This window comes from Rhinoderma darwinii, chromosome 12 (assembly GCF_050947455.1).
Source record: "Rhinoderma darwinii isolate aRhiDar2 chromosome 12, aRhiDar2.hap1, whole genome shotgun sequence".
Classification (NCBI taxonomy): domain Eukaryota; kingdom Metazoa; phylum Chordata; class Amphibia; order Anura; family Rhinodermatidae; genus Rhinoderma; species Rhinoderma darwinii.
This window is the reverse complement of record NC_134698.1, coordinates 13,312,538-13,328,032: the sequence shown is the minus strand read 5'-3', so window position 1 is coordinate 13,328,032 and position 15,495 is coordinate 13,312,538. Positions and strand designations below refer to the sequence as shown.

The following is a 15,495-nucleotide window of genomic DNA, read 5'->3' as shown; positions in this document are numbered from 1 at the left end:
AGAGTCTCCAGGTGGCGCGGCTACACTCTGGATGACATATAAACCCGTGAACTGTAATAAGTCACATTTGAGGTAGAAATAAATATCAAAGGTTCATTGTGGATGATAAAGGCAACGCGTTTCAATGCCGCACCGGCATCTTCATCAGGCCATATAAATAAATGTATATACGTCAGTGTTTAAATACAACCACGTTATTAGAAAAAAAAAACAAAAAAAAAAAAAACACCATTTGTTCCATATTACTATGAGGAAATTTCAAGGTCTGATACAAGCTGAAAGTGGCCATACGTAACAGCCTTGGTATGGGAGTCTTATCTGTGAACTAAAATACTAAAAACAGTAGCGTGCAAAGGAGATCAAAATGGGTCCCTAATTGTGTCGGGTTTTGCAACCCAGGAAAGAAGGGCCTAGGGTTTCTTGACCTTTGAGCCAATTCCCCTCATATTAGCTTATTAACAATGGAGTTCGTATAGACAAGGGAATCCTGCAAATCATCTCTCTGCAGATCATACAGTGACTACAGTACTGATTATTGGATATAGAGAAAAATAGCTCCTTGTATCGGGTGCTTCCGTGTAGCTGGTTTTTCGTTCACTACAGACCAATTTTTTCAGATAAAAATGTTTTATTTAACATTGCGTAGGTATAAACTTATGAACACTAAAAGCATAAAAAAATGGATGGACTGCAACGCGTTTCAACGCCAGACCGGAGTCTTTGTCAGGCAGGTACTGATTAGTTAGAGGCAGAATTAAACATTTACATTTAGTGACTCAAAATTTACATCTTCTCTAGTCCTTCTTTTTCTCTTTTCTCCTCCATTCGGTTCACACCAAGATGATGACTTCTCCCAGCCACGGCCCATTTCTGCAGTGTGCCTTTCAGATGTCTTCAGCTTTTCACTTTTCAAACATTTCTGCACCTATAAGCAAAGATAACATTCTCATGGTACCAGAGAATGGTACCAGACACCATACACTGGTGTTACACACTGTAAAGTAAAGCACCACACACACACTTTGCCCCCTGTAGATGGTTTCCCCATAGAGCCCCCTTTAGATAGTACCCCCATAGAGCCCCGTGTAGATAGTACCCCCCATAGAACACACTGCAGATAGTGCCCATTATAGAACACACTGTATCTTGTGCCCCCATACAAAATGCCTTCCATAGAGCCTCCTGTATATACTGCCCCAGGAGCGTTTCCTGTATTTAGTGCCCCCATATCGTCTCCTGTAGATAGAGCCCCTCACATTGTCTACTGAAAAAAAAAAACATTACATACTCAACTGATCCCGTTTCCGCACCATCCTCTAGCAACAGAGGCCTGGTCTCTTCTGACCATGTCTGCTGCAGATATATGACGTAGGCGGTGAAATTATGTCATTGCGCCGCCTTCATCATTGAACGGCACTGAATGGCAGGGCAAGAAACTAATGTTTCTTGCCCTGCCAGCACTAGTGATCCGTTCAACCATATCTCCGTCCCATAGATGTAGATACAATTGTAGTGCAGGAAGGAGTTGCGGCAGTTGATTTCAGTGTCGCCACCCCTTCAGGCATCGGCATTCCGCGTGCTTGTGCCCCCTGCCCGATGATAGAGACGGCAGTGATGCAAAATTATTTTATGGGGAATACAAGTATTTGCTAAAATAGACTTGTCAGGGGAGCTGACAAATTCTCTTTTGAGTTAAAGGACTGGACAAATATTTATTTTTGGCAATCAAGAGTTTTTTTTCATTTGCATCAACATAGCTAAATGAGTCCTTGTTTTTTGAGGAACATGTCGTAGTTTCTTTACATACCATTTTGCGGCATATATAAATTAGCATTTCATTTTTATTCATTTTATTTTAGTGGTACAATCAAAAAGAACCACAATTCCTCCTTGTTTTTCTCTACTCAGTTTATTGTTGACCTAAACAAAGTGTATATGTTTAAAATATAGGCTATTATTGTCAAAAGGAAACCAAATCTGTTTTTTTAAGTTAAATGTACTTACTAAAAATATATATATATTAAATTTAAATATTTAATATATTAAATATTTTATAATTAAAATGTAAAATATTTTTTTTGAGACTCATATATGGACTTTACATTGTATTTGTATTTTTTATTGACCCCTTCCCGCCACAGCCATTTTTCTGATTTTCATTTTTGTTTTTCCCTGCCCACATTCCAAAAGCCATAACTATTTTATTTTTCGGTTGATAAAGCTGTATGAGGGCTTGATTTTTGCGGGACAAGTTGTAGTTTTCCATGGCACCATTTATTGTACCATATAATGTGAAATGGGAAATGGGAAATGTGAAATGGGAAAAAAAATCTTTGTGGGGTGGAATGGAAAAAAAACAGTGATTCCTCAATTTTTTGGGGTTTTGTTTTTACGGCATTCAAAGTGCGGTAAAAATTACATGTTAATTCTGCTTTTGACTGCAGGTCAATACAATTACGGTAATACCAAATTGATGTAGTTTTTTTTTTTTTCTACTTTTACAAGGAAAAAAACTGATTGTTAAAAATAAAATTTGTTTTTTGTCGCCAAATTTTGACAGCCATAACTTCCTATTTTCCGTCGATTGAGCAGTATGAAGGCTGATGTTTTATAGGGAGAGCTGTAGTTTCTATTGGTACCATTTTAGGGTACGTAAGGCTTTTTGAGCACCTTTTATTCCATTTTTTGTGAGAGATGAGGTGACCTCAAAAAAGGGAGTCTGGCGTTTTACCTTTTTTTTTTTTTTTTTATGGCTTTCACTGTGCATGTTAAATAATGTTATATTGTGATTGTTTGGACTTTTATGGACGTGGCAATGCCAGTTATGTTATTTTTATCTTTTTTACATTGTTTTTGGGGGATATGGGAAAAGGTGTTTTTTAACTTGTAATATTTATATTTTTTTATATATGAAAAATCGTTCTTGAACTATTGTTAACTTCCTTACTATACATTACTAATACTAATGTATTTTAGTATATTGTAATTCTGACAGTCTCCTTCGTAGGAGCACAAAAAAAAAAGCACAAAGATGGCAGACCTGAGGTCCTTCATTAGGTTCTTAAGCTGCCATGATGACCAGCGGCATCCCGAGTACGCATCGCGTGGGGGGGGTGGCACATCAGAGGGGACCGCCCCTCTCATTCTAACGGCCCACTTATGACAGCAGCATATAAGTGTAATGACAGGGGGGTAGGGAAACAGACAGTGAGCCCTAATCTACCCACCACTCAGTCCCTGCCTACTTGCAACGACCCGCCCTAGGCGACGGGGTACAACTGGGCGACGGTCCCTACACTCAGTAGGTGCACGACAGACAAATGGACAAGGGGACACAAGCAAAGGGAAATGGGGCAGTTGCCCACGGCAACACCGTGAGCAACAAGAGAGGTGAACGAGCCGAGTCAAACCAGGAATGTACGAGATACCAAACGCAGAGCAGGAGAGTAGTCAGGAAGCCGGGGTAGTATGAAGCAAGGTCAAATAGCTAGGAGCTGCAGCAAGGCCAGGAAACCACACGAGAAGAATCACAAGCAAAGGAGGAACAGGAAAGGCAGGTATAAATAGACAGAGGGTGGAACTAGCTCCGTCTGGCCAGGCTGCGATAGGCTCTCCCACTCCTAAGCCTGCCATCCTGAGTGGTGGAAGATGGAGTCAGTCTCAGAGACATAGAACCAGGTGCAGACTGATTACCCATGGGCGTATACACAGAAGTGCCTGGCAGATCCTTTACAATAAGGGGTTAAACAAGAGGGATCCCGCTCGAGATGTCAGCTATTACACACAGTCGACACGCTTTGAAGTGGGCTCAGCCACACGGTCAGGTGTCAACTATCTTTTGACTATACAGTGGATCGATGGTTAATTACCATGGATGTTTCGACTTTGTTTTATATATATTTTTTATATATACTGTATATAATGTTGGCACCAATGTATAATTTAAAAGGATCATATCTGTCTCCCGCTCTTTATATTCTACATGGCATTGCTTTAAATTAGACTATTATAAAATGTCAGTGGGGATGACGGTATGGAATCATAAAATATTAGATGGAATAATTTACATTTTGGTTGATTCTTCATCTTTCACTATCCTCAATATACTATATCCAACATTCAAATGAATGAGACGTGACTAAAAACATTCTGTTGACTTAGTTGCAATCACACGCAAATTTCAGAAATATATTTTTTCACCTAGGTATGTATTACACCCTACTAAGATAGAAATTTCCATACATTGGTACTTCGTGTTACTTGAATATAATGTTGACTCCGGTGGGGTTGACATTAAAACCGGGATTTTGAGCAGTTGACTAGACCTTTAGAGGGTTACTCGTTCATAATGAATCCTGGGTACATCGGCTTGATGGTGGCAGATGTAGCTTTTCTTCTTCTTGTAGTCCCAGGACACTTGAGTATATTAATGGTGTATATTTTCGACTGGATCAGGAAAAAAGATTTTGACATAAATGATAAACTTTTCTGTGGTTTGAGTATTTGTAACCCACTACACGTACTTATTCAAGTCTGGTATCATTACATTCTATTTCTGGAGGTGACTTTTATTGGGAAGTTTTATGACTTGATTATTATTTTATCTACTCAGCTTACTGCAATGTCCTGCACCCTCATTTTTTCCTCTTGGCTCAGTGTTTACTTCTGTCTGAAAATTGTAAACCTCAACATGAGATGGTACATCTATTTACAGAGACGATTTCCCAGGATATTCTCATGGCTCTTGTTTTTTTCTGTGTTGGGATCTATTATCTACAGCTTTCCATTTGCAATTTACGCTTCAAAGTTTTACGAATCTCAAAACACAACTCTATTATCACTTTATTTAATTGTGGAAACAACATTATATTCTATGCCTCCCACTGTAATGGCCTCAGTTAATAGTTATATTATAGGGTCTTTAATGTGGTTCACGCTGATTTTCAGCTCATCATGTCCTATCATTGTTTCTCTTTACCACCATATGAAGAGGATACAGGTTTCAACTTTGGGATCCAGAATTCCTACCCTCGAGCCTCATATTTATGCAGTCAAAACCATAACTTTGTTGATGATCTTAAATGCTATGTATTTTTTTGCTATGCTATTATTCATATATTATGGACATATACTTGCATGGTATTATGCTGTTATAATTATATTTAAGAGTTGCCATGTCGCTTCATTAGTGATATTACTAAGAGGAAATCAGAAGGTCCGAAACAAGCTGAAAGTGGCCATACGTAACAGGCTTGGCATAAGAGTCTTATCTGTGGACTGATGCACTAAAAACAAAGGCGTACATGGGAGATCAAAATGGGTCCCAAAGAATGCCAGGTTTTGCCAACCAGGGCAGAAGGGCCTAGTTTTTGTTACCCCCCCTATGCTCTTTACTTGACCTTTGGGCCAATTACCCTTCTTTTAGCCTGCTAACCATGGAGTTCCTCTAAAAATAAATTACCAATATATTTTATATATACATTTAATTTAATTTTTCTTTCTTTAAAGTTATGACCATAGAATTATACGATGAGTTTATGAAAATATCGACATCATCAGAAGAGCATTTGTATCCTAAATTGCCTCAACCCTATTTTCCTCTGTTTCTAAACTCTTTTTGTTTTATTGACTTCTTAAAGAGAACTGGTCAGGTGATCTCCCATTTTTTTTTTGTAAATAATTGTATTCCACCTTATTATATCAATTATGGACAACTTTTTCTTAGAATTTTTTGTTGTGCTGTTCCTCTGTTATTCCTCCAAGAATTGTAAGAATAAATTGATAACTGTGTGTTACTAGTTGGGGGCTAATCCTTATACATTTTGCCATTATTCAATTAGTACTGTCAGTGCCAGGCTGTGTAGTGACAAGCCTTTTTAACAAGGGTAATATTAACACCCAGTATGTCAGTTTTTCCAGGAGGGATAACGGAAGAACGAAGCAGTGCAAAGTTATTTTATAAGGAATACAAGTATTTGCTAAAACACACATCAGGAAAGCTCTAGTCCTTTTTGGTCAAAGGACTAGACACATTTTTTATTTTGGCAATCCAGGGTTTTTTACTTTTCTATCAACACAGCTGAATGAGGCCTTGTTTTTTGAGGAACATGTCATACTTTCTTGTCTTACCTTTTTGCGTTATGTATACATTAGCGTTTAATTTTTGTTCTCTTAATTTTGTTGCTACAAGCAAAAAAAAAATAAAGTATCGGTTATTATGCTCATAGGGATACCAAATATGTGGTTGTTGTTTTATGTTAAAAGTATTTGATTAAATAAAATATACTTTATTGAATAACTGTGTTTTCTATGTTCATTGATTTAATTTGACAAAACTTTAATTTGTTTTTCTAATACTTATATAGGGTCAATTATAAATATAGAATATTAAATATAATAAAATTAGGGCTATAGGAACAAGAGAAGGATCTGGGTATATTAGTTTCAAATAAGCTAAGCAGCAGCACTCAATGCAAAGCAGCAGCTGCAAAAGCAAATAGGATTTTAGGGTGTATAAAAAGAGAGATAAAAACCTGTGATTAAAATGTAATATTACTCCTATATAAATCCCTTGTAAGACCACATATTAAATATGGAATTCAGTTTTGGTGTCAGGCCTGTGGGGTATGTGGACCCACTAGGCAGCTCCGCCGTAGTGGAGTTGTAGCTGGCCAAATGACAGTCAATAACAGTCTCTGTGGTAATAGTACCTGGGAAGATGATCTGGAAGATACTCAGACACTTGGCACAGATGATGATTGGCGTGGCAGATGACACTGGACGTGGCAGATGACTCCAACACTAGATTTCAGCTCAGGAACAAACACAGTTATGGTATACTGGATACAGGAAGCAGGATATGGGAACACTGGGATCAGGATACAACTAGGGACCATTTGCTTAGCCTAACATGGGAATACAACGCTCAGGCAAGGGGTAGAATGGCAGAGCCCTAGGTCTGGGGAATAATTAGGGAACTTTTTACCCTAGGAAAGGCTGCAGGGCAGTTAAAAGCCGTGTGTGCTGGCGTTTCCCAGGAGGGAGACGCCGGCATGAGCACAGAGGTCTGCGGCCGCTGTGAGGTAAGAGAATGCGGCGGTCCGTGCCCGCGGCCATTACATTTGGGCTCCAAATTGTAAAAAGGATATAGGAGAGCGGAAGAGGGTTCAACGGCAGGCAACTTGATTATTAAGTAAGGTGCACAGTGTCTGCATACCACCCACCTATAACAAGCGTAAAGAGGGACATTTATTTTTTAACGCAAAAGGAGTTATCCTACCACATCACCTTATCACTTATCCACAAGATAGGTGATAAATGTTTGATCGCTGGGGGTGTCCTATTGCTGGAATCCCCACTGCTGGATCCCCCACCGATCAAGAGAATGCTGTCCCGAGTCTCCTAAATGTGATGAGCGACAGTCATGCATGAATGGGACTGCTCTATTCATTCTCGATGGGACTGCAGGAGATAGCCGAGTACAGCGATCAAAGACGTATCACCTAGCCAAGTTGCTGTGGTGGGATAGCCCCTTGAAGCCACGCCTCTAATCCAGACTAAACACTATTCATACACAGTATAATGCGCCAAGAGTGCCCCACACAGTATCATGCCCCCACAGTGCCCCCAAACAGTATTCTTCTTTCATAGTGACCCCACACAATATAATGCTGCTACATTGCCCCATAGTGCCCCCAACACAGTATAATTCTCCCATAATGTGCCCCAACACAGAAGATTGCCCCATAGTGCCCCCACTAAATAGAATGCCCCATAGTGCCCCCAACACAGTATAATTCCCCCATTGTGCCCCCACACACAATATAATTGCACATAAAGTGCTCCTTACACACACACACACACACACACACACACACACACATTGTAATGTCTGCACAGTGCATTCCCACAATATAATGCCCACTACACAAAATAATGCCTCCATTGTGCCTCCACACAGTACAATATCCCCATAGTGCCCCCTACACTGTATAATGCCCCATAGTGCTTCCTAAAAGTAAGTAAATAAATAATTTGTAAATTAATAAATAAGTACTAACCTAGTCCCATTCCCACGATGAATGGCGGACATTTTTTATCAGGTCTTCCCCGGTCTGTGCTGTGCGTGGCTTGGTGCAGACAGGCACAATAATGTTACTGCATTGCTCCTGTCTGTGCCAAGCCACTCACGGCAGATAACACAGCTCACAGCTCCCTGCTCCACCATTGGATTCAACTGTATTTGCATCCTGAGAATGCAGATAACTCCACGGGGCATGCTGAAATCGGGACTGTCCCGTTGGATCTGGAATGGTAAGGAGGCATGTGTCTGTGCCTGGAGTGTGTGCAGGTGTGCAAAGTGTCTGTGCCTCGAATTTGTACAACCGCGCTAAGCGTGTGGCTGGAGTACACAGAGTGTGTGACTGGAGTGTGCAGAGTGTATGGCTGAAGTGTGTGCAGGTGTGTGCAGGATTTATTTTATTTCTGTTATTTATTTCTGTTACTTATATTGATAATGCAGAATGTGTGGCTTGAGTGTTTAGGTGTGTAGAGTGTGTAGCGGGACTGTGTGCAGGTGTGCAGATTGTGTGGCTGGTGTCTAAGTAGGTGTGTAGAGTGTGTGTCGGGTGTGTGTGTGTGTGTGCAGAGTGTATGGTTGGAGTGTGTGCGGGTGTGAGTGTGAGACTAGAGTGTGCGCAGGTGGCAGTAGTTTGTGGCTGGATCATGTGCAGGAGTGCAGAGTTTGTGGCTGGAGTGTGTGCAGGTGTGCAAAGTGTGTTTACAGATTGTATGCAGGTTCGTGGAATATGTGGGGAGTGTGTATGTTTATAGTATATGTAGAGTATATGTACATCGAGTATATATATATCTGTGCAGGGATACATTATTTCTCCCTTGACTTGAGTGTCTGTATGCGTGCAGATTGTGAGGCTGGAGTGCAGGTGTGCAGACTGTGTAGCTAGAGTGAGTATGTGACTGGAGTGTGTGCAGAGTGTCGCTGAAGTGTTTGCAGTATTTATTTTATTTCTGTGATTTTTTTCTGTTACTTATATTGACATACCTTCCAACTTTCAAGTATCACAAAGAGGTGCAATTTATTTTCTTTTATGCCACGCCTCTAATCCCACGCAATCCCCGCCCATACACACCTGGTTCAGCCCACATAGTATCATTCCCATAGTGCCTCCCACACTGTATAATGCCCTCTAGCTGCCACCATACAGCATAATGCCCCATAGATGCACCCATACAGTATAAAGCCAACACAGATTCCCCCATAAAGTATAATGCCCACACAGATGCCCCATATAGTATAATCCTCACACAAATGCCCCCATGCAATATAATACCCAAACCACTGCTCCCATACAGCATAATGCCCCATAGCTGCCCCCAGGCAGCATAATGCCCCCATAGCTGACCCATACAGTATAATACCCACAAACATTATAATGCCCAAACAGATGCCCCCATACAGTATAATGCCCCCATAGCTGCCCCATACAGCTTAATGCCCCTATAAAGAATAATCCCCCATACTTGCCCCATACAGTATAATGCCCCCATAGCTGTCCTTATACAGTATAATGCCCCCAAAGCTGCCCCTAGTGCCAGTGCCCGCATATGAAGTGCCAGGGCCCTTGTAGATAGTGCCAAATTGCCCATGTAGATAGTGCCCATGTAGATAGTACCTCTATATAATGCCACAGTGTCCATGTTGATAGTGCCACACCCCCTTGAAGATAGTGCCACCCCCTGTAGATAGAGCTAGCCCCCCTGTTGATAGAGCCTTTGGGACTCCCTCTAGGAGTGGAATCCCCAGCCAGAACAGGTGGACGCCCTGGTGTCACTGTCCATATATGGACAGTGACATCAGTGGCTACTCCTTGAGCGGAATCCCTGTTGCCGTCTCTGGCCCGGGGATTGCGCTCCAGGAGGAGCCCCTGAAGTCAATGTCCATATTTAGACAGTGACCACAGGGGTTTCCTCTAGGAGCGGAATCCATGGCCAGATCATTGGCAACGACGTTTCCGTTCAATCAGTAGCCACTGATGTCACTGTCCATATATGGATAGTATTCGTGGAGAGTATGGGCAGCACAGTAGAACTAAGCTTGACAAAGGCTGCATTGAGCAGCTGAAATGTTGATCCTACTACAGTTATGGGTGAATAAATTATCCTCATTTGATATGATCCTTGGAGTGTTGCCTCTTCTATTTTTTGTTTACATATATGGATAGTGATGTTAAGGGCTTCCCCGAGCACAGCGCTTAAAGTAGCTCTGTGCACGGGGAGCCCTCGGCAAGCGGAGGAGCTCTCTCTGCTCCTCCGCTCTGAACTAATTCTGAAGCAGGGAGCTGATGGTTCCCTGCTCCAGCTTCGGCTTCAACTGTATCTGCGTCCCCAGGGCACACACCTCCCGGCCGCCCGGGACAGCTGGATACAGACCCGAAATCCGGTAGGGTTGGAAGGTATGATATTGATAATGCAGAATGTGTGGCTGGAGTGTGTTTAGGTGTGTGAATGGTGTGTGTAAATGGAGTGTGTGCAGGTGTGCATTGTGTGTGGCTGGATTGTGTGCATGTGTGCATGGTGTATTGCTTGAGTGTGTGCAGGTAAGCAGAGTGTGTGCCTGGAGTGTATTTAGGTGTGCAGAGTGTGTGTTTGGAGTGTGTGCAGGTGTGCAAAGTATATGGTTGGAGTGTGTGCAGGTGTGCGTGTGAGACTGGAGTGTGTGCAGGTGCATCGAGTATGTGACTGGAGCATATGCAAGAGCACAGAGTTTGTGGCTGCAGGGTGTGCAAGTGTGCAGAGTGTGTTTACGAATTGTATGCAGGATCGTGAAGTATGTAGGGAGTGTGTATGCTTGTAGAGTGTATATGTAGAGTCTATATGCAGTAGATGTGCAGAGTGTTTGCAGGGACGCATTATTTCTCCGTCAACTGGAGTGTGTGTAGGTGTGTAGAGTGTGTGGCTGGAGTGTGTGCAAGTGTGCAGTGTGTGTGTGTGTGTCTGTCTGGAGTGTGTGCAGATGTGCAGTGTGTCTGTGTCTGTCTGGAGTGTGTACTCGTATGCAGCGTGTATGTGGCTGGCTTGTATTTAGGTGTAGTTGGAGTGTATGCAGGTGTGCAGAGTGCGTGACTTGAGTGTGTGCAGGTAAATAATTCGCAGCAAAACAGACCCGTGTGGAGCTGGCCTGATAATAGAGGTGTTACCTTTTATTGTTATCCTTCCCGGTCTGGACACTGCAGTTTTAAGTTTTTAAAAAAAAATATAAATAGTTAAATAAAAAAAATTAAATCACGTCTGATTTTCTATGACCTTCTTCAATAATCTGCGCAACATATGAAACCTTTATTATCTACCAGTCATCTAAAATGCTGTTCAGAAAAATTATTCATCACCTGAGAGGTTCTTACAAAGTCAATGATGACCACTCAGTATCAAATCTATTATCATGTAGAACCAATTCCATAGTATTTGCCACTGTACCTGGAGCACAAAGTCAATGCCAGAGAACCAAGTGTGAGACAGAAGAGATCAAAGGCATAAGCGTTTCCAATAAAACTTAGCACTTATGTGTCTCGTCATAAAAAATGACAAGTGGCGACGTTTTGGAATTGCAGGGCGCCTTTTTCAAGCCAAGACAAGAACAGGAACAATAAACACGTACATAAAGCCAAACTTTTAAAGCATTTTTGGTGCTAACCGTGCCTTTTATTACTCCCTGCAACTCACCCATATTCCCATTAAGCAAGGTGGGAATATCACCTTAAATAAATATATTAAAACTACTTTAATAAAATAAAATACTTACACTACCGTTCAAAAGTTTGGGGTCACCCAGACAATTTTGTGTTTTCCATGAAAACTCACACTTATATTTATCAAATGAGTTGCAAAATGACTAGAAAATATAGTCAAGACATTGACAAGGCTAGAAATAGTTATTTTTATTTGAAATAATTATTTTCTCCTTCAAACTTTGCTTTCGTCAAAGATTGCTCCATTTGCAGCAAATACAGCATTGAAGACCTTTGGCATTCTAGCTGTTAATTTGCTGAGGTAATCGGGAGATATTTCACCCCATGCTTCCAGAAGGCCCTCCCACAAATTGGATTGGCTTGATGGGCACTTCTTGCGTACCATACGGTCAAGCTGCTCCCACAACAGCTCTATGGGGTTGAGATCTGGTGACTGCGCTGGCCACTCAATTACAGATAGAATACCAGCTGCCTGCTTCTTCCCTAAATAGTTCTTGCATAATTTGGAGGTGTGCTTTGGGTCATTGTCCTGTTGTAGGATGAAATTGGCTCCAATCAAACGCTGTCCACAGGATATGGCATGGCGTTGCAAAATGAAGTGATAGCCTTCCTTATTCAAAATCCCTTTTACCTTGTACAAATCTCCCACTTTACCAGCACCAAAGCAACCCCAGACCATCACATTACCTCCACCATGCTTGACAGATGGCGTCAGGCACTCTTCCGGCATCTTTTCAGTTGTTCTGCGTCTCACAAATGTTCTTCTGTGTGATCCAAACACCTCAAACTTCGATTCTGCTGTCCATAACACTTTTTTCCAATCTTCCTCTGTCCAATGTCTGTGTGCTTTTGCCCATATTAATCTTTTCCTTTTATTAGCCAGTCTCAGATATGGCTTTTTCTTTGCCACTCTGCCCTGAAGGCCAGCATCCTGGAGTCGCCTCTTCACTGTAGACGTTGACACTGGTGTTTTGCGGGTACTATTTAATGACGCTGCCAGTTGAGTACCTGTGAGGCGTCTATTTCTCAAACTAGAGACTCTAATGTACTAGTCTTGTTGCTCAGTTGTGCAGCGGGGCCTCCCACTTCTCTTTCTACTCTGGTTAGAGCCTGTGTGTGCTGTCCTCTGAAGGGAGTAGTACACACCGTTGTAGGAAATCTTCAGTTTCTTGGCAATTTCTCGCATGGAATAGCCTTCATTTCTATGAACAAGAATAGACTGTCGAGTTTCACATGAAATCTCTCTTTTTCTAGCCATTTTGAGAGTTTAATCGAACCCACAAATGTAATGATTCTCAACTAGCTCAAAGGAAGGTCAGTTTTATAGCTCCTCTAAACAGCAAAACTGTTTACAGCGGTGCTAACATAATTGCACAAGGGTTTTCAAGTGTTTTCTAATCATCCATTAGCCTTCTAACACAGTTAGCAAACACAATGTACCATTAGAACACTGGAGTGATGGTTGCTGGAAATGGGCCTCTATACACCTATGTAGATATTGCATTAAAAACCAGACGTTTGCAGCTAGAATAGTCATTTACCACATTAACAATGTATAGAGTGTATTTCTGATTAATTTAATGTTATCTTCATTGAAAAAAACTGTGCTTTTCTTTCAAAAATAAGGAAATTTTTAAGTGACACTAAACTTTTGAACGGTAGTGTATATAGGAGGATAACTTGTAGCTATATTGTTGTAATCTTATGAGGAACAGTTCTTGATTAAATGTATGGTAATTACATTTTTTTTTCCAAAATCATAAATGATCACCTATCCACAGGATAGGATATCATTTTCTGATCACTGGTGGCCCCACTGCTAAGACTCTCACCGATCTTGAGAAAGTGGGTCCCGAACACCCAGATCCTCCTTACTGCAATCCCCACAGTAAGCTGGAGCTTGAATTGAGTGGCAGTCAAACATGCGCTTGCTGTAGCTTTCACAGTCTATGAGAATGATGGAAACATCTGAGTACTTCACTTGGCTGTTTCCGTCATTCCCATAGACTTTATATACCAACAGAAAGGATACCAACACAGAGTAATGTTCAATGTAAAGCAACGTTGCTGAACTATATAGAATCTACTGTGTTAAGTCCTAGGTAGTAACCAAGATAAACTTGGTGCATCGATCAACAATTGACACAAGAAGAATCCAAGAAAATATGATCGACTAAAGCACATGAAATTTATAGAGAAATGTACAAAATTGTATTGAAATAAAAACATGAAACAATTAAAACTGGAACAGGGAATGAGTCACTCAATAAAAAGACATCAAATCGATCACACACCGGATATGAATATTACGTAAGTATGTAAGCAGTATACATGCCTATAGATATGCTGAAAGATATAAATATTACGTAAGTATGTAAGCAGTATACATGTTGTTGAAACAGCAAGAGAGAATTGTGTATATACTCATGCAGAACTGTGTCTGATGGAGCCGAAGTAAGTTATGACAAAAAAATTGTCCAGCATGCAATCTAGCACACCTATGTAAAGGTATGTGACAACAATTACGTATAAGTACATAGGTGCAGTAGTTGTCTGGATGAGCATGGAGGGCTAGCAAAGGCCGTAGCCCATAGTGTGGATGCTGAGAGATAAGCACTGGAATGTTAAATGTGCAATGTACATGGGCTCACAAAGAAGACAGAGAAAAGACAAGAAAAACTCAATTGCAGCTGTCTAACAGGGAGGAAATGTGAGACATACCGGTAGACATGGTGGAGGCGTGAAAGAGATGTCTATAGCCGACGCGCGTTTCGGCAACTGCCTTCGTCCGGACATTTCCTCCCTGTTAGACAGCTGCAATTGAGTTTTTCTTGTCTTTTCTCTGTCTTCTTTGTGAGCCCATGTACATTGCACATTTAACATTCCAGTGCTTATCTCTCAGCATCCACACTATGGGCTACGGCCTTTGCTAGCCCTCCATGCTCATCCAGACAACTACTGCACCTATGTACTTATCCGTAATTGTTGTCACATACCTTTACATAGGTGTGCTAGATTGCATGCTGGACAATTTTTTTGTCATAACTTACTTCGGCTCCATCAGACACAGTTCTGCATGAGTATATACACAATTCTCTCTTGCTGTTTCAACAACATGTATACTGCTTACATACTTACGTAATATTTATATCTTTCAGCATATCTATAGGCATGTATACTGCTTACATACTTACGTAATATTCATATCCGGTGTGTGATCGATTTGATGTCTTTTTATTGAGTGACTCATTCCCTGTTCCAGTTTTAATTGTTTCATGTTTTTATTTCAATACAATTTTGTACATTTCTCTATAAATTTCATGTGCTTTAGTCGATCATATTTTCTTGGATTCTTCTTCCCATAGACATTGAATAGAGTGGCTGCATGCATGTTTGACCACCACTCCATTCAATGTGGCTGCATGCATGTTTGACCACTCCTCACTGCGGTCGAGCAGTGAGGAGGATCTGGGTCTTTGGGACCCCCTTTCTCATAATCGGTGGGGGTCCCAGTGATCACTTATCCTGTGGATAGGTGATAACTTACGATTTTGGGAATACATCTTTAATAATTAGAGACGAGCAAATGGATTGAAAAAATTTGCTACAATTTTTCTAAAAATGTGTCTCGCATGAATCGCTCAAAATAGCGGCTGCCATTTTACAGATCAGGAGAAGACTAAAAGACGAAGTATCACGTGACCTCTGGTGATGGCCTGGTGGATTTCCC

The 15,495-nt window shown here is 41.2% G+C and overlaps 1 protein-coding gene across 1 annotated transcript in view; it reads right to left on the bottom strand.

The window, feature by feature from the left end:
- LOC142664393 (embryonic protein UVS.2-like) overlaps positions 1 to 14,496 on the bottom strand; it is a 39,023-nt gene extending 24,527 nt beyond the window's left edge. The window contains exons 1-2 of the mRNA XM_075843463.1: positions 14,487 to 14,496; positions 13,641 to 13,772 (exon numbers count right to left, since the gene is read on the bottom strand). Coding sequence (XP_075699578.1) covers positions 13,641 to 13,772; positions 14,487 to 14,496 — 142 coding nt within the window. The remainder of the gene's footprint in view (positions 1 to 13,640; positions 13,773 to 14,486) is intronic.
- Between the last annotated feature and the right edge of the window lie 999 nt (positions 14,497 to 15,495).